This window comes from Dermacentor andersoni, chromosome 10, assembly GCF_023375885.2.
Source record: "Dermacentor andersoni chromosome 10, qqDerAnde1_hic_scaffold, whole genome shotgun sequence".
In the NCBI taxonomy this organism is placed as follows: Eukaryota; Metazoa; Arthropoda; class Arachnida; order Ixodida; family Ixodidae; genus Dermacentor; species Dermacentor andersoni.
This window is the reverse complement of record NC_092823.1, coordinates 125511710-125530081: the sequence shown is the minus strand read 5'-3', so window position 1 is coordinate 125530081 and position 18372 is coordinate 125511710. Positions and strand designations below refer to the sequence as shown.

Below are 18372 nucleotides of genomic sequence, written 5' to 3'. Positions count from 1 at the left end.
CCACATATTTCAATCTACGCATTATAGCCGCTGAGTTCGCACGGCGCATCCGCTCAGAACGAATTCTCTGGACAGCACCAGTTCCGAGATATTAATTTTTCAAAGTGTCCGTTGAAATGCACCGGTGTTCCAGTTACTTTTGCGCTTCGATGCATAAAACAGCGGGTTCGTGCGTCTGTGGCCTAGTACACGAGCACGTGCTTGAGCACGTGCTTGAGCACGAGCAGTACACGAGCACGTGCTTTGGCGCGCCCGTGCTCTCGCCCGCTTTTTGCAACGTGACGCGAGCCAGCAGCGGAAACATGCACGGTCACCAATGGCCGGGAGTGTGCACAATGAAAGCGCGGCTTTAATAATAATAATAACACCAAACAAGCGCGTCTTTTCGATCGCGGCGATTCCCTAGGAAGCCGGGCACTCGTCGACGCAAGTCAAGGAATCGAGAAGGTGGTAGCCCCGCGAGCACTCGCACCCGGGTCGCCCACAGTCGTAGGCGCCGCATTCCAGCCCGTCGTGGCCACAGCGTTCCGGAAAGCAGGACTTGTGGGCCACGAACACCATGTTCTCGTAGAGGCACTTGGGAGGGCACGAGGAGACCGGTACGCATGACCCGCCGTCCAGCGATGACCTGCAATGACTGAATTCCTTAAAGGGACGGTCTGCCGTTTTTTTAAAGCCAAGCTGCATATGGCTAGTCGATTCGTCCATCCGTCGCCTGTACGCCGAAAACTCCTCCGGCGCAACCCCATGCGCATGCGCGAAAGAAGAGAGAGCAAGAGGCACGTTATTGGCTGCTCCGGTAGTGACGTCGTTGCTCTCCGTCGAAGCCGAGTGCGCGCACAGCGGTTTCTGTCCGGCTCCGAAATGGGTATGCCGCGCGTCATACGTACCCCCGAGGAGCAGACAGCTTTCGATCAGCAGCGCCGCGAGCAGGACCGGGAACGAGCTCACGTACGCCGTGCCGGTGCTGCAGCCCGGGCACAAGAACAAGCTCGTGCAGCCGAGCGGAAGCAGCAACTGCGTAACGAGTGTCCGGCATCCTACCAAGCCATCATTTAATGGACCATCTGGATTAACCCAGTGATAAACACCGGGGCCCCATGAACACAACAACCAAAGCTCGGCCCTCAGTCCCCAGCAGCTGCGAAGCAACTGACCACGGCGGCGGTCAGACCTGCGACGCAGCAGAGGGTGCGAGTCTAGCAGTGCTATTGGAGGAATTAGAGGGCAGTAAATGGGTTATAATAGGGCTCAGTGAAGTTAGGAGGACAAATGAAGCATATACAGTGCTAAAAAGCGGGTACGTCCTGTGCTACCGGGGCTTAGCGGAGAGGCGAGAACTAGGAGTCGGATTCCTGATTAATAAGAATATAACTGGTAACGTACAGGAATGCTATAGCATTAACGAGAGGGTGGCAGGTCTTGTTGTGAACCTTAATAAGAGGTACAAATTGCAGGTCGTACAGGTGTACGTTCCTACATCCAGTCATGGTGACCAGGAAGTCGAAAGCTTCTATGAAGACGTGGAATCAGCGATGGGTAAGGTCAAAACAAAATACACTGTACTGATGGGCGACTTCAATGCCAAGGTAGGCAAGAAGCAGGCAGGCTGGAGACAAGACAGTGGGGGAATATGGCATAGGCACTAGGAATAGCTGGGGAGAGTAGAGTTTGCAGAACGGAATAATATGCGGATAATGAATACCTTCTTCCGCAAGTGGGATAGCCGTAAGTGAACGTGGAGGAGCCCGAATGACCAGACTAGAAATGAAATGGACTTTATACTCTGCGCTAACCCTGGCATCATACAAGATGTGGACGTGCTCGGCAAGGTGCGCTGCAGTGACCGTAGGATGGTAAGAACTCGAATTAGCCTAGACTTGAAAAGGGAACGGAAGAAACTGGCACATAAGAAGCCGAACAATGAGTTAGCGGTAAGAGGGAAAATAGAGGAATTCCGGATCAAGCTACAGAACAGGTATTCGGCTTTAACACAGGAAGAGGACCTTAATGGTGAAGCAATGAACGACAATCTTATGGGCATCATTAAGGAGTCTGCTATAGCAGTCGGTGGCAACTCCGTAAGACAGGATACCAGTAAGCTATCGCAGGAGCGGAAAGATCTGATCAATAAACGCTAATGTATGAAAGCCTCTAACCGTACAGCTAGAATAGAACTGGCAGAACTTTCGAAGTTAATCAACAAGCGTAAGACAGCTGACATAAGGAGCTATAATATGTATAGAATTGAACATGCTCTCAGGAACGGAGGAAGCCTAAAAGCAGTGAAAAAGAAACTAGGAATAGGCAAGAATCAGACGTATGCGTTAAGAGATAAAGCCGGCAATATCATTACTAATATGGATGAGAAAGTTCTAGTGGCTGAGAAGTTCTATAGAGATTTATACAGTACCAGAGGAACCCACGACAATAATGAAAGAGAGAATAATCTAGATAAATTTGACATCCCACAAGTGACGCCGGAAGAAGTAAAGAAAGCCTTGGGAGCTTTGCAAAGGGGGAAGGCAGCTGGGGAGGATCAAGTAACAGCAGATTTGTTGAAGGGTGGTGGGCAGATTGTTCTAGAAAAACTGGCCACCCTGTATACGCAATGCCTCATGACCTCGAGCGTACCGGAATCTTGGAAGAACGGTAACATAAACCTAATCCATAAGAAAGAGGACGCCCATGACTCGAAATATTATAGACCGATCAGCTTACTGTCCGTTGCCTACAAAGTATTTACTAAGGTAATTGCAAATAGAATCAGGAACACCTTAGACTTCGGTCAACCAAAGGACCAGGCAGGATTCCGTAAAGGCTACTCAACAATAGACCATATTCACACTATCAATCAGGTGATAGAGGAGTGTGCGGAATATAACCAACCCTTATATATAGCTTTCATTGATTACGAGAAAGCGTTTGATTCTACGAAACCTCAGCAGTCATGGAAGCATTGCCGAATCAGGGTGTAGACGAGCCGTATGTAAAAATACTGAAATATATCTATAGCGGCTCCACAGCCACCGTAGTCCTCCATAAAGAAAGCAACAAAATCCCAATAAAGAAAGGCGTCAGGCAGGGAGATACGATCTCTCCAATGCTATTCACGGCGTGTTTACAGGATGTATCAGAGACCTGGATTGGGAAGAATTGGGGATAAGAGTTAATGGAGAATACCTTAGTAACTCGCGATTCGCTGATGATATTGCCTTGCTTAGTAACTCAGGGGACCAATTGCAATGCATGCTCACTGACCTGGAGAGGCAAAGCCGAAGGATGGGTCTAAAAATTAATCTGCAGAAAACTGAAGTAATGTTTAACAGTCTCGGAAGAGAACAGCAGTTTACGATAGGTAGCGAGGCACTGGAAGTGGTAAGGGAATACATCTACTTAGGCCAGGTGGTGACCGCGGATCCGGATCATGAGACTGAAATAGTCAGAATAAGAATGGGCTGGATTGCGTTTGGCAGGCATTTTCAGATCATGAAAAGCAGGTTGCCATTATCCCTCAAGAGAAAAGTGTATAACAGCTGTGTCTTACCAGTACTCACGTACAGGGCAGAAACCTGGAGGCTTACTAAGATGGTTCCACCTAAATTGAGGACGACGCAACGAGCTATGGAAAGAAGAATGATAGGTGTAACGTTAAGGGATAAGAAAAGAGCAGATTGGGTGAGGGAACAAACGCGAGTTAATGATATCTCAGTTGAAATCAAGAAAGAGAAATGGGCATGGGCAGGACATGTAATGAGTAGGGAAGATAACCGGTGGTCTTTAAGGGTTACAGACTGGATTCCAAGGGAAGGGAAGCGTAGCAGAGGGCGGCAGAAAGTTAGGTGGGCGGATGAGATTAAGAAGTTTGCAGGGACAACATGGCTACAATTAGTACATGACCGAGGTAGTTGGAGAAGTATGGGACAGGCCTTTGCCCTGCAGTGGGCGTAACCAGGCTGCTGCTGCTGATGATGATGATGAAACACCGGGGCAGCACGTTTCAGCTTCGCTGGTTAACCGTCTGTACGGAGTGCTTGGGCAGTAATTTTCAAATTTCTTCTATTCTGTAGCGCAATAGAAAGCCTACCACTTCAAGTGTAAAAACGTGCATTGGTTTCTCTGGAAAGTGAGCAGAAATCTTTAAAACAGAATTTTTCGATTGGCGTAGTATCTTCTCAAAACTATGCACGGGCGCACACAACACTGATTACTGGAGGCGATGCTAATCTCGGAGGCCATGCACAAACGCACCACTCCGATCACCTTGACTGCGTTCGCCTGCACATGGCGGCGAGACCATATACTTTTCACCACGCGCTCCCTGGAATCGAAAGAAGTTATTTCTCACGCAAGTAAAAGTTAGCTGAAGGGCAGTAAATGCAATTGCAGGAAATTGTATATTACATATACAGCGAAAATTAGTCTCCGTGTGGAGCTTTCTGGCTATGCACCTGTACTCAAATTGGTTGCACTGTTTAACCGTCTAGTGGTGCCGCATGTCGTTCTTGGCACACTTTCAGAGCCAAATTAAAAATATAATCCCTTGTTTATGGGATACAAGCATATAAGCATGCTCGTTTCCGTCACTATGGTACACATTCTTCTTATTCCCACCACAGTCCAAATAGATGTTCCAAGGGATAGACAGTCCCTTTACTGTGGTTCTGGTACGGCTTCTTAGACTTTTTTCTGTCTTTGAATGAAAGTCCTGGAACTCAAGAACTTCAGATAAAATACAATGGCAAGCCTCAGAGCGCTGTACACTCCATTTCACGATAGCAGGCAACGCTAAGAAAGCTATAGAGAGACTTCTCACTGTTTACATCCGCGACCAAAAAAAAAACAGTGCGTCCCATATACAGCAAGGCATATGTTTGGTGATGGAATTCGATGTCGCATTAGGTTTCCTGCTTTCACGTCGCAATATATATGACGTAATCTTTACACGGAAGGCGTCGCCAATTCGAAGATATCTACCACCGAGAGAGCGGAGTGACAGGTTTCTACCACTAGCGGCCACGGCACACCGCTCGCACTCGCGCACAAAACGTAGAGCGCCACATACTTGGAGCACAGAGCTGTTCACGTGATACTTCTTTCGAAGAGCCCTTACGTCACAAGTGGGGGGGGGGAGGTTCTGTAAGAGTCCACATAGTGGACTGTCCATTTCGGCCACTGCTAAATGGATGCAGCTGTACGAGAGAGGAGGAGACGAGCGGCCCTAGCCAATCAGCAGCGGCCGAAACGGACAGTCCACTAGGTGGACTCTTACAGAATACACACCCTGTAGTTGTAATGTATGACGTAGTTATTCCGCATATAAGGGCGTCGCTCATTAAAAGCAACCACACTGCGAAACGCGCAGAGTGAGATTGAGACTTCTTCTATGAGCGCACTACTGACGTATATAGATTCCACAATGTTGCCAGCATGAAACACGGTATAAATTATTTACTTTTGCGACTTCTCCATACGAACCAGTTTCGGTTTCACTTCCCAAGAAGGAAGGAAGGAAGGAAATCAACTTTTTTCAAGGTCCTGCAGGCCACGAGAGCTTTGGGCTCTCATGGAGTGGGCGTCTCCCACGACGGAACCGGAAGGTTGAGTTTCCTGGCGGCGTCGTGGACCTGCTGGACGGCCCGGAGTTGGGGAGCGAGTTCTTAGCTCCGGATTGCTTCTTCAAACTCGTGCTTGTCCGGTTCGGAGTTTATGTGAGCTTGCGAGCACGGCCAGAGTAAATTATAGACGTTAAGGGATGTATTGCAATTGGTACAATCAGACTTGCCGTAGAGCTCAGGCATGTAGTGGTGTAGTCTGTTTTGCGTGGGGTGTGTGTCTGTTTGTAGCATTCTGAGTGTAACCGCTTGAGCTCGAGTGAGCGTGCGGTCACTTCACAAGAGGTGTGCGTCTCGTGACGTCATGACGCCATTTGCTCAGGCTATCTTGCTCGTCTGCTAAGCTGCTACCTTAGTGCGAAGCCCGATGAACAACATACTAACAGCGATTGCTGGGACAACTCGAACCACGTAACGAAGTATGGCACATATCTGGGAATATTCAGGAATTGTGTGCTACTTGCGTCACAATGGCTCGTACCCATTCTGGAGTATTGGCCAAGAAAGCGCATGCAGCCTGTGACACATGCCGAATGACTAAATCAAAGAATCAGTTGAATGTAATGCGCTTTTGTACATTAAGTTATCGAGGGGCTTCAGAGATACCCATGAGCAGACATGGTTTTCAGTGTTTTATGCGGAAATTCATTTAATGGGCAGTTTTAGGTTTTGCGCACCCAAGATTAGGGAACGCAAATCTCCGGGTATTCAAAAAACGGCAAAAGGAGGACAGAACGCCAACATGGCGCGGCGCTTCGGGTGCGCAGACATCCATTTGGGTACCAAAAAATAGAGGTGCGCTTACTGGCACTACTTTGTCGGTCAGCATATCGGCGTTACAGAGTAAGTCAGTTTGCTATTTCTCGCATTCGGCTCTGATATGACCTTTGTGTATATAGCCACAAATATATCCACCAAGATTGCGGTCGACCAAGGAGCCCACAAGAGCAGCTTCCATGCAAAACCCGGGACGATAGGCAAATCATAATGCAAAAAAAAAAGGATAAGGCGTGCGGACACGGACACAAGACATGAGAATTGGACAACAGGAACACATGTTGTCCACTTCTCTTGTGTCCGTGTCTGGACGCCTCACCCCTTTTTTGTATTATGAATCCTTACCAACCAGCTGAGCTTTATGTCGTTCTGAGGCAAACGAAACCATGTTAAATGCAGTCGCCGCCTTCCCCATTGTCCTTCGAGCGCGCGGAAACCCACCTGACAAATCCGTCCAGGCAGTAGCAACCGGATGAACATGTCCTTGGGCACGGGGCGGGGTAGACCTCCCCGCACACGGGTGGACAGCCGCCGCAGTAGGAGTAGTCGGAGAAAGGGTCCCGCCAGCAGGTGCGGCAATCGCTTTCGGCGACGCATTCGCCGAACGCCGAACGCCGGAAGCCTTCTCTGCAGACGCAACCCGAGCATCCCTTCTCGCGCGTGGAGTTGGAGGGGGACAGAGACTGACCTGCGATTAAAGTAGGCGGAGAGTGAGAGTGAGGCTGCAGGGAGAAACGAAGTGAGAAAGGCAGGGATGTTGAGCAGGGAGGTGCCCCGTTGGCTACCCTACACTTGGGCAGGGGGAAAGGGGGCAGAATACGTAAGTAAAAGGAAAGATAAGAAAGATAACGGAGATGAAGCCAAAATTCTGTGCACATTCGCAAAGGAATGATCGTTAATAGTCACGAGCGTTCTACAGCCCAGTCACCTTAAAAAAGTGCAATAGGGTTTTTTTTTTTTTTGACCTTGTGCATGGGTGTCTGCTTAGGCAAATATCCCGAGGTCTCCGATCTCCGAGAATATCGCCGAGAATAGCCTGTCCTCCAAACGAATAAGGCTAGCTCGCAGAGCACAATGGTGTAGAAGAAGTGCTGCTTGCCGCAGGTGGACCCAGCCTTGCAAAAGTTGCCAGTATTTGCTCCGCTCGAGTGGCGATCTATCGAGTGCTGTAGAGTCTTGTCTGAAGCCAGTCATGTTCCGTCTGTTAACACAACGGCATCTGGTAACGTCAGGGAATTCTGATGGCGACAATGTACTTGAACCGGGACACACCACAGGGGGCACGCCGTCCAGTCAACGTCGACCCACGTGACTCTCCATTCACACTCTAGCTTTGCATCAAGGAGGAATTTTAGGAGAAGTCTGAGCACTTCCCGCCCTAATATTCCACGCCCTCGCGGGAAGGAAATGTCACTTGCACTTCAGTGCGGGGCCGTCTCGCGCTTGATCTCATAATACTTTACGTTACTAGCACTTTAAAGGTGGGTGTAGTACTGCAAATAGTACGTGCCGGTATAGTTGCTTCGTGCCCTAAAGTAAAAAAAAAATTTACTTGTGTCGACGGGAAGAAAATGTCATTTCCACTTCAGTGCCGGGCCATCTCGCGCTTGAATTGATCTATTAATACTTCATGTTATTGTCACTTTACAGGTGGATGTAGTACTAGAAATAGCAGGTATATTTGCCTCGTGCCCTAATATACAATATTAACTCGTGTCGGGTAGGTCTGGCACACTTTTTACATGTCACCTCCGACTGCTTCGCAGTGAAGCTTTCAGTTTCGATAGCAATTATACGCACACTCCTAGCGAATTTCCGCCTTCGTTGTCGCTGTCGGCGTCGGTATCGCCGTGAGACTCCGCATATGTTTAGGTATATGTATACTGTATGATTATGTATGCTGCATATGCGGGCTAAATTGGCACATCATGATGTCACTAAAGTTGATCATACAAGATCTTACGTTATTGACCAAATTATTCCCCAGAATTGGGAGAATGGCAGCCCATAACCAAATCTAACGAAGCATAATATTCACAAAGCATGCATTTTATTCTCAATCTTCTCAATACTATTAAATTTTAAAGGTGCAAAACAATATCAGTTCTTAAACCTGAAATTGTTGCCAATTTTACTGGCGCGGCTCTTTACGGGTATTTTTACGGGTCTTTACCTGCGCGATGTCATTGTAGGCTCTACACGGCGTGTTAAAGCCTCTGCCGGAAGAAAAAATATTGAAACATCGACGCGACTTAACATCGCATCAGAAGGCCGTGCAAGCCCTACTGCGCTTCTTGAGATTTACCGGGCTGTGTGAACGCCTGTGATTGGAGCGCCTTTTCTGTTATCTGTATCGTTTTACTTTCCATCTTTCTTTCTTCTCCCTTTTTTTCTTGTTCCTTTTTTTCCTCCTCTAATTCTGTCTCCTTTACAACCCCTATATCCCCCACTCCAGTGCTGGGTAGGAAACTGACAACTCGCATCTGGTTAACCTCCCTCCCTTTCCTCTCTCTCTTTTAAGGGTGCCAGGAATTTTGGCGCGCCCTCATATGTCGCAAGTTAGTCGGACCCGCTTACAGTTAGAACACCGTTCGAGGAGCTTGAGCGCGACGCCATACCTTGCTATCGCAGTCAGTATACACTTCACTCTTCGGACAAAACTGCCAATTTCTTTGAAGAGTATACCCTGCATGACACCTTCGATTTTTCTTCCTTTGCGTTAAACGAAGGTCCTGGACCTCTGAACAACACAGAAATTATTGTCCAGCCCCAAATCGACGTAAAAACTTTAGTGCATTAGCTTTTATATGAGTAAGTTTCGAATTTGTTTCCCAGGATGCATGCCGTCAGGCAGAAGCAGGTCACATGGCTACAGGAAGCCGCGACGTTCTGGCACTCGCTCCGTCTGGTTCGGTCGTCTGCTACGCTCTCGGAGAGGCATGGCATAGCATACCGGACGGCCGAGCGAGTCGGGGTGAATGCCAACCGAAAACGTCACGAAGTCCTTGTTTTCACGAGACCACTTTCTGGGGAATGACGTCACGACCGACACGCATTCTGGAAAACAAAGTTGGAACTGCTTTGCAGAACGACCATTGTAGTAAACTGCTTAAGGCGCTCTCACGCTTGCCAGCATAACAGTGAATTTTTTTAGTGTTGCAGAAAGCTAGTTAACGAACACAGCTCAACCTAATTTTCCTTAAACGCCCGTTTAAGGTTAGTATGCGTGATTACGTGCCTATGCTGCTTCTTTATAGGTTATTTTCTCTTCTGCACAACCACATTTAGCATTGTACCTTTCATACGCCTCCTCTTTATACTTCAGTTATTGCGTATCTTTCGCAATCAATAGTCGCAATAGATTGTATTGTCTGTTTACCTTCTTTGGTGTCTCCACGACACGGGAGGTCAGGTCTTGAGCACGGGTCTCCAGGCTCTTCGTTCATTGGGCACTCAGATACCGGTACTTCATCCGATTCTACTGAAAACGTAGCGCGCACTTGAGAGACCTTCCCTGACAAGTTGTGGCGACAGCCACATGCAACATTTTGCAAACGCTCGGCGACAGCCACATGCAACATTTTGCAAATGCTAGGCAACAAAGCAAATGCATTGTACTTGTTGAAGAAGTCATAAATTCCAAAAGAAGGCGTATACATTCTGCAATAAGTAGCGGGGAAACAGCCACGTAGAACGTGCTCAGTATTCGCAGGGACAAAGCAAGTAACTTCACGCCAGTGAAGACCCCATAAATTCTAGACGAACACTTATATACTGTACGAAAATTTGCAGCAGCCGCACGTGGTAGCTGCTGTAAGTCCTCGCGGACACAGAAAATACATTGAATTTGGTGAAGTGTTAAACTCTAGCAGAATGTCAATAAATTTTCACAGAAGTAGCGGGAACAGTCATATAGAACACGGTGCAATTCCTCAGGGGCAAAGAATGTACATTCAGTCGGTGATGAGTACATATAAAAAGACTGCTCAACCGACTTTGCTGAATGGCAACCCGATTCCCAGCGAAGCTGTTTATTTCGAGCAGTTGCAATATGAACTTCAGTTGCCTGTATTTATATTACATACTAATGTGGCACGTATGCCATCCGCCCGTTTGAAAGCTTGCCCACACACAACGTTTCTGAACACCTGTTAGAGATTTTTTCTTACAAGAACCGTAATTCATGCACAGATATTTTTCTTGGCGAGAACATGGCCCGTAATCTTCTGCCCGCTTTTCTAGATCTGATGTTGTTGGCATTTATAGTGCCTCCGGCTGCACGGATTAAATGCTGCTTCATTCGTAAAACACACTCATAGCATTAAGGAGCGCTTAGACTTCATGTATTACAGAGACCGCGAATAAGCTAAACATGTCGAACTTTGCCTACAGATTGCTTTATTCAGTATTTCCTTATTTTCACCTAATAAAAGCAACGTGCCTTCTTTACAGTTCACCGAAGACACCGAGAAAATCGGTCACGAGTAAATTGTCCAACGCATGAAAATAGGAAAAAAAAACGAGGGTTCAGCAATTGCTTGCAGTGGTTCTAATCAAACCAAAGACGTTCGATTCACTACACATTGACACTTAACGTGCCGCTTATTTCCTCAGAATTTGAACTATGTATTATGTACAGCATATTTATGACCCTGTGAAACCTTGCAGGTAATGGCAGCGTACGTGACACTAGAATTCTTGGATAAGTAATTTTCTACAAAATCTGTAATGAACCTACACACAAGGCAGGATGAAATATTTATCAAATGTTACTCGATACATGCTTCCTACTTCAACGAAACATAAATAATGCGCCTGACACAGTTCCCCGTGGATCGAAACCGGGAAAACCAACTGGCACGCCTACTATAACGCATGAAAATTGAGAAAGAATGAGTAGACAATTGCCTTCAAATTACAGAATTAACCTACACACCTTAAACTTTGCGTACACGTCAACTATAACGTGTACCCTTTGTTTCTCCTCCAGGTATATAAATTTTTATCAACGTTCGGTTTTTCAGCACAGCGGCGAAATGGTAAGCGTTTGACATAACGCCTCTAAGAGGCCGAACACGAGCACTTGGAATCGCTCAGTTAATCCTTAATTAACACACACACTTAGATACTTGACTGCACATAGTCAACAACGTTGACCACATCTTATCAAAATGTAAACTTCGTGGTATCATGGTTTTTCAGAAAATCGCTAATCCACGCATATAACGTTTTCGACCCTATATATTCGCACGCACAGCTTTGGTGTAATTGTAATTGAATGTCTGCGTGTTATATAAGATGTAGTGCTCGGCAGCACATTGTAGATGTTGCGACACCTCGTGGACAATGAGAATACAGACAATTTGCTGAAGAAGTGATGAACTCCAAAATATAATGTCTACACAATTGTTAAGAACTAGCGGGGACAGTGACGCAGAGGACACGTTGCAAATCTTCAAAGGCGAATACATTTAATCCGGTGAAAGAATGACACGTTCTAAGATGTCTGGAATTCTACTTTGATAATACGTATAGTCAACACGGGGAAGATTAATTGCTTCCCCCCTAAAATGAGGATACCACCTCCATTTCTTTGGTTATTTGATAATGATGATCACAACAATGATCTCCACAGAACGCGTCTCCCTAAGCGTCTCATTTTGTACATTCGTATCTTCAAGGCCACGTCAGCAGTTCATATAGAGGAAGGGTTTAACTCGTTACCTGCCATTGCAAACTACTTCAAACCACAACCACATTACTTAACGTGGCATCAGAGAGAAGAACTAAAGCAGTTTGGATTGAATAAGGATCCTTGAAGAACTTTACTTTCCTTCATGTTGCGGCAATAGATTATAGGAAGAGAAAACGACGGTCAAAATTTAATTCTTCAATTTCGCACCTACACCTCGGGGCCGCGGTATGTCAGTGTGACGTTACGGATTGCAAGGTATCTTTCTTTCTTCTCGCAATCGTCGGCCGTTGTGGTCCAGTGAGAGTTCTTGAAGCTTCCGAAGTTCAGCATGTGGCTCTGTTAGGATACAATTTTGATGTTTACCGTTAAGAATTTCAGTGGGCCAGAGCAGATGACGTCAGTCAAGGCGAGGTAGCGGGAGGACGTCACGGCGATTTAGTGGGATGACGTCACGGCGAGGTAGTGGGAGGATTTCAAGGTGGCGTCGCCAGGCGTCTTTCGTTTCTGCATTTTTTTTCTGGCTTACCAAGCTCCTTCTCGTGGTAAGAGTACCTTTTTGTATTGTGGAAGTGTAGTTTGCCTAGACATCTCAAATATTGTTTCTCTCGTGTGTCCCTTTCAGTTCCTATGGAACGTAAATGTATTGTAACTTACCTTCGGGATTCGAACCGGCGGTAGCCAACAAAAGCGAGCCGAGAAGGGTTTCCAGGACCAACCGCATGGTTAGTGTCGTGGTATGCTCACTGGATGCACTGGGAAGGAGGCTCGTTCGCAGCTTGCGAAGCTGACGACAAATAAAAGAAAAGAAAAACAGAAACGGCCACAAGGATGTTCGTGCGTTTGTTTCTCAGCATTTGGAGTCGGCTGCCTTTCTTTTCTCAAAAATGATATTGCTGTCACTAGATGACTTGTTTGGGACTTTACTATAATCACGTCAAGCCACTTCGCCAGTATGGACCAGTCCTCTCGGAGCCCAACCAAGCGACGAGAGTAAAACAGCACCAGGTGCGGCTGAATAATTGATTGATTGATCGATCTACCAATGGGACTGAGTGAGAGAGAGAAAGCAAGAAAAGGCAAGGACGTAAAACGGACGAACTTCTCCTTTGAAATTGGTAACCCTGGATTGCGAACAAGGGAAGGAAAATGGAAAGGGGAAAAGAGGGAGAGATGGATAAATGCGCACATGCAGGAGGATGCACGGGAGGGTTGAAAATTGTCTCGCCATCCACTATAGTAGATGGCGAGATGGCGAGTGGATGGCCTGCGAAGCTGTTAGAAAACCACTCAAATGCCATCGATGCGGATGTGAAATGTTTTATTGTTTTGCCTAGTCTTAGCACGACACCGTTGTTGAGCATTACGATTTCGCACTATTCGACGCTCATCGTATTCACGCTGCTCTTCGGGAGTCTCACCTTTGCAAGACTGCTATGGGTAGACCGCACAATGAACTGAAAGAGCTGTCTCGATTTTATATATAAAGTTTGGTGACGTCACCCACTGATTCGTATGCTGCTGTTGTCCCTTTCCCACCGAAGCAGCTTATGCAACCGTAATCTTCACCAGAAAACAACGACGATCATGACCACAACAATAGAAGAAGCAGAGACAACAACGACAACGACAACAAGATGAACGACGACAACAGCGACAACAGTAACACTGACGACAGCAGCAACAAAATCAACGACAAGAATGACAGCAGCAACGACGGCAGCAACAAGCACTACGGCAACAATGAGAACAGCAACAAGAAGCGCGGCAACAATGACAGTAGCAGGAACAACGACGACGGCAGCAGCAACAAGAAGACGACGATGACAACAACGACAACGACAATGAGAACAACAAAGGCGATTACAGCGACGACAATAACGGCAGCAGCAACAAGGATAACGCGAACGATAACGACACCGACGACAAGCAGCAGCCACTCACACGTCACACTCCCTCCCTCGCGCTTCAGCTGTGTAGTGCGTCGTGGTGGTGCTGATCGCATCGCCGGCCAGCACGTTTCTCGAGGCTAGCGAACGGCTGGGAAGCATACAGGTGAAACCAAAATGACGTTGACGCTGACGCCACGGTCGCCGAATCCCGTATCTCGAACACGGCGCTCCTGATTTCTCGTATTCATCGGAACGAACGAAAGCCGTGCCTTGGAGGAACGAACTACCGAAGGCCGACAATAACAAGCTGATGGAGGAAACGCGAAGGGGCTCCCGAAACATGACGTGCGATGCCGCGAGAACCACGTTGACACTGAATGACAGGTTATTTAACATACTGAGTAGCGGTGGCGCACACAAGAAAGCATGCGCACGCACACACACAGAGAGAGAGAGAGAGACAAACATGCACACATACACATAAGTAATGTCTTATAAAGGATATTACTGCTTCTGTTCCAACTCTATTTTCAAGAACAGAGGGTGACAGCTTCGTTCCTCTCAATAAAACTGTTTGTGTCGGAATGAGAAGCAAACATAAAGTGACGGAAGGGCCATACACTGTATAAAGTGGTGCACGGTTCTTTTTTCAATCCCAATGCTTTAGAAAATAGAAAAGCCATATTCCTAATTCTTCAATCGGAATATCGGAAGTTCAGCTGTGGAGACGAATATCAATATGTCCAAGAACGTTTTAGACAGCTTCTGAAGCCGGAATTAAGACAAAAATGCATTCCCTATACAGGCTGAATATGCTAGGCGAGCCTTATCAAAATTCATGAAATTGCTGTGTGCTCTAGTACCAAACCGCAAATTGACGGTTTTGTTTCTTTCCATCTTTCCAAACGGTCAAATTGACCGAATCCACCCCGTTAAAGGCGCAGCTGCCGCCACTACACTAAAAAAAAACGTCGCCTGTTACGTTCTCGCCGCGGTCACGTGAGCCCAAGTTGATGAGGCACAGATAGGCTCTCCCGGTAACATGATCAAGCGCGCGCTAGGGGAGGGGGTGCAGGTGAGCGGGCGTCCTTACCAGCCCGGCCGTGGCTGCGCATGGCTGTCCGCGCAGACCACGTGCCAGATCTCGGCGGCAATTTGGCGGCGTGTGCAAAAGCTGAGCGAGGCGTAGCTCGCAGCTTCGCGCGCGCTGTATTTCCGCGTGCCTAATGTTGGAGGTCGCGTGATCTCGAGTTTTTGAGACGCAGATGACGCGAGTGGCTTCACGAAGCAAGGTGTGAAACTGGCCTAGTTGCTGTTCCATTAGGATGTGCACATCGCGGCTCACAGACAAGGACTAAAAACGGAACGACGAGCACAGCGCTTGTTCTCGTCGTTCCTTTACTCGTCTTTGGGAGCAGCGCGACAGGCTGCACTAAGCCTTCCCCCCCCCCCCCCCCCCCCTCCGGCGCTCTTCATCACGCAGGCGCTCTAAGAGCAAGCGCTGGCGCTCATCAAGTGAGATGTGTACACGCTCGCCTGTGCGTGCGGGACACCATGTTTGAAAATTTAATTCGTAAGGCGAATGTTTATTGGAACTTACGAGCCAATAAAACTACGATTTCACTTCACGTAGTTGTCTAACAATTTGCTATTACTACCAATGTTTCAACTTTCGGGCAATACTGTGACTTCAGTCACTTGCGCTCTAACTCACAGCTTCCAGATTACAAGATACGCCAGGGACGGGTGCTCATAAGTACACTGGGCAGTGCTGACACAGACAGTCTTGTTTTCCGTCTTCCGACGGGGTAGGCGAAGTTGAGGACGAGGACGTGACCTGAAGTCAACGACACGGTGACGACAACAGAGACAATCCTCATCAGCGTGACGAAAATAACAAACAGAAAAAAAAATCAATTTTCGAGTTGAAGTTTCGAGCTGAAAACACTAGGACTTACCATTATTACCATTATTGCCGCTAAGACAAACTCACTCACGGAAAATACTGATGCAGGGGAACATGATGATGAGGAGGAGTAGGAGGATGAAAAGGAAGGAAGGAAAGGCAGGGAGGTCAGCCAGACGCACGTCCGGTTTGCTACCCTACACATGGAAAGGGGGTTAAAGGGAAGAAAAGAAAAGAGAGGGAGGGAAGAAAGTACTATCAGTGTGAATTCATGCGGATGTCCATAACTTCACGACTATACTCGCTCACTGAAGTCAGTCGCTTTCATGAAACGTAGCAGTGCCAACATGATTGTTTTCCCGACAGTCTTCACCACAACGCAGTACGCAGCTTCGACAACGATGCACGATTTTAGAGACACGCATTGAATAACCGCACCAAGTGCTCTAATTCGCGTGAAATAAAGCGAAAAAAAAATCCACTGCAGGTATACGTACATCAGACACTGATGAGCGTCAAGTGAGAAGCCTGGGAGAGCTTGGTTGAAACTCTACGCGTTGATAGCAGTGGCGTGGCCAGAGAAGCAAACTCCACGAGTGAGGAGGTTCTCGTTCTCTGTCAGACACACTTGATATGCCGCCCGCATAAAGTGACGTTCAGGCGATGCACTCAGACAGGAGTTTAAACAGAACACACTAGGCAGCTCGAGTCGTCGCAGCTGCATGGGTTTGGATCACGTGTCCCAAGATAAACGTCACCGCAGCCCGCAGCCCTTGTTATAAGAAACGGTTGAACGAGGGTTCAAGTAAAAACAGTTCACGTAAAAGGGACGATGTCCCACTCGATCTTCCAAACAGGTAATCGAAATAGCAAGGCAAGGTGCACCAAAGAGGTCACTAGCGAAGGAAAAATGTGGGAACGCGAGGTAAGAGGCAATGAGTTTCAGTTACAAGTAGCTACTGGGAGAACTGTTCTTCATTGAGGAAAAACAGCGCTAAATGTTAGGCACTGAGAGCAGAGGAAAGTGAAGACTGGCAGTTTCGTTCGAATGGCCAAGCTTTGGCAGCGATCGCAAAATTCAGCGCTGGGCTCGCGCTCTGCCATGTGTGATCACGTGGTGACGTGTCCATTTCTTGCCTCAGCCGGACTCCGCTAACCTCTGAATACAACGTCAGCTCACGACGCCGGTATGTTGGAGCAAGCCTCTGTTGCGGAGTTAATCACCGGCACTGACTGCGTGAACGGAACGAAACTCTGGCCAAGGCTTCAGAAGACATTTAAATGTCCCAAATCCCCTCTTCCGAACTCACTGTGGTTCGTACAAATGCGACGACCACTGTCGTACGGTGGGCTTTCTATGGACGGCAGGGCTTGAACTATTTCTCCAAGACACAGTCGTACGAAGACTTCAAGATGCCGTATTAAATCAGGATTACTGTAATCTATTTGTTGCCAGTGTCGTGTAAGTCACGGGAAGTCCTTTGTTTGGGTTAGTAGCGAGATTTATGGGTGCGATGTTGTTACATTACCCAATTTTGTACGTAAAAACTCACTAAACGTGCCATTTGTGCTATATTTGTTTATGGTGCTCTTTGAAGCAACCATGTTTCGAAGTTTTCTAGTAGAATTACAGACAAGACGTAATATCATTCGTTGCTCGCTTACGTTCTTGTTGGCGACATAGTGCTCAACTCTGAACATTCTTACGTAACACACGAAACCACTCACCGGCCGCCGTTCATATACTCCCCAAAGAGTGCAGTGATACTTGAGTTGTGACTGAGTTTCAGTGACTGTGGCTCGACTATAGTGAAGAGAACCAACATACACATTATTATTTATAATATATATATATTCTTCAAATCATGAACACAAACCACTGCGAGGCCACCAGCTTTTGAACGCAAAGACCTTTGTGAGAATTCGACCGTTTTCAACCTACTAAGAAGGAGCCTTATTCAAGCCTGTACTCGTGCAGCGTATATAGCGGAATTGTTTTCTGTTTTTTTTTAAATGTTGTGTTTAGCGTCATGGAACTTCACACAGGATTATGAGAGTAGCGGTAGTACTGGGGTTCCGGATTACTCCGCGCTTCTGGCTCCGTATCTGGTGTAAAAGTTACGTTAAAGTATCTGGTGTACCTTAACGTGCACCTAAACCTGAGCACACGAACGTCGCTAGAGCTTCACACCGCCATTGTGACGCGCTCGGCTTGACGGTGGGTTTTCAACCGACAAATGATAAGGCTGGGGTGAACCCTAAAGCCAAGGCTAACGTAGGCTGGGCGCGGAGCAAGCGCCATCGCTTTACACTGAGAGGAAACTTGACCTTCTGAAAAAATAATAAGGTACGTGAGCGCACGATACTGCTAAGGCTCACGCCTTCCAATTGCATTTCTTCGCTCTGTACGGCTCTGAGTGACGTCGATCATCACACGCTGGAAGGCCTTGAATTCGGCACACAAATAAGTGACGGCCTCAAGCATAGAAA

At 47.3% G+C, this 18372-nt stretch overlaps 1 protein-coding gene across 1 annotated transcript; it reads right to left on the bottom strand.

Annotated features, from left to right (window-relative positions):
• Positions 1 to 327: 327 nt before the first annotated feature.
• On the bottom strand, positions 328 to 17681 carry LOC126544954 (uncharacterized). The gene is made up of 5 exons (XM_050192526.2): positions 17611 to 17681; positions 12742 to 12871; positions 9772 to 9873; positions 6834 to 7080; positions 328 to 628 (listed from the first exon to the last, which is right to left on the bottom strand). The coding sequence occupies exons 2-5, from the start codon at positions 12806 to 12808 to the stop codon at positions 403 to 405; spliced, it is 642 nt and encodes a 213-aa protein (XP_050048483.2). The 5' UTR covers positions 12809 to 12871; positions 17611 to 17681; the 3' UTR covers positions 328 to 402.
• Between the last annotated feature and the right edge of the window lie 691 nt (positions 17682 to 18372).

Coding starts and splice junctions, on each gene's coding strand:
- LOC126544954 (XM_050192526.2), bottom strand. CDS start 12,808: ATGCGGTTGGTCCTGGAAACCCTTCTCGGCTCGCTTTTGTTGGCTACC. Junction 7,081..9,771: donor TCGTGGAGACACCAAAGAAG/GTAAACAGACAA, acceptor CTTTAATCGCAG/GTCAGTCTCTGTCCCCCTCC. Junction 629..6,833: donor TGCCTGGACGGATTTGTCAG/GTGGGTTTCCGC, acceptor CAGTCATTGCAG/GTCATCGCTGGACGGCGGGT.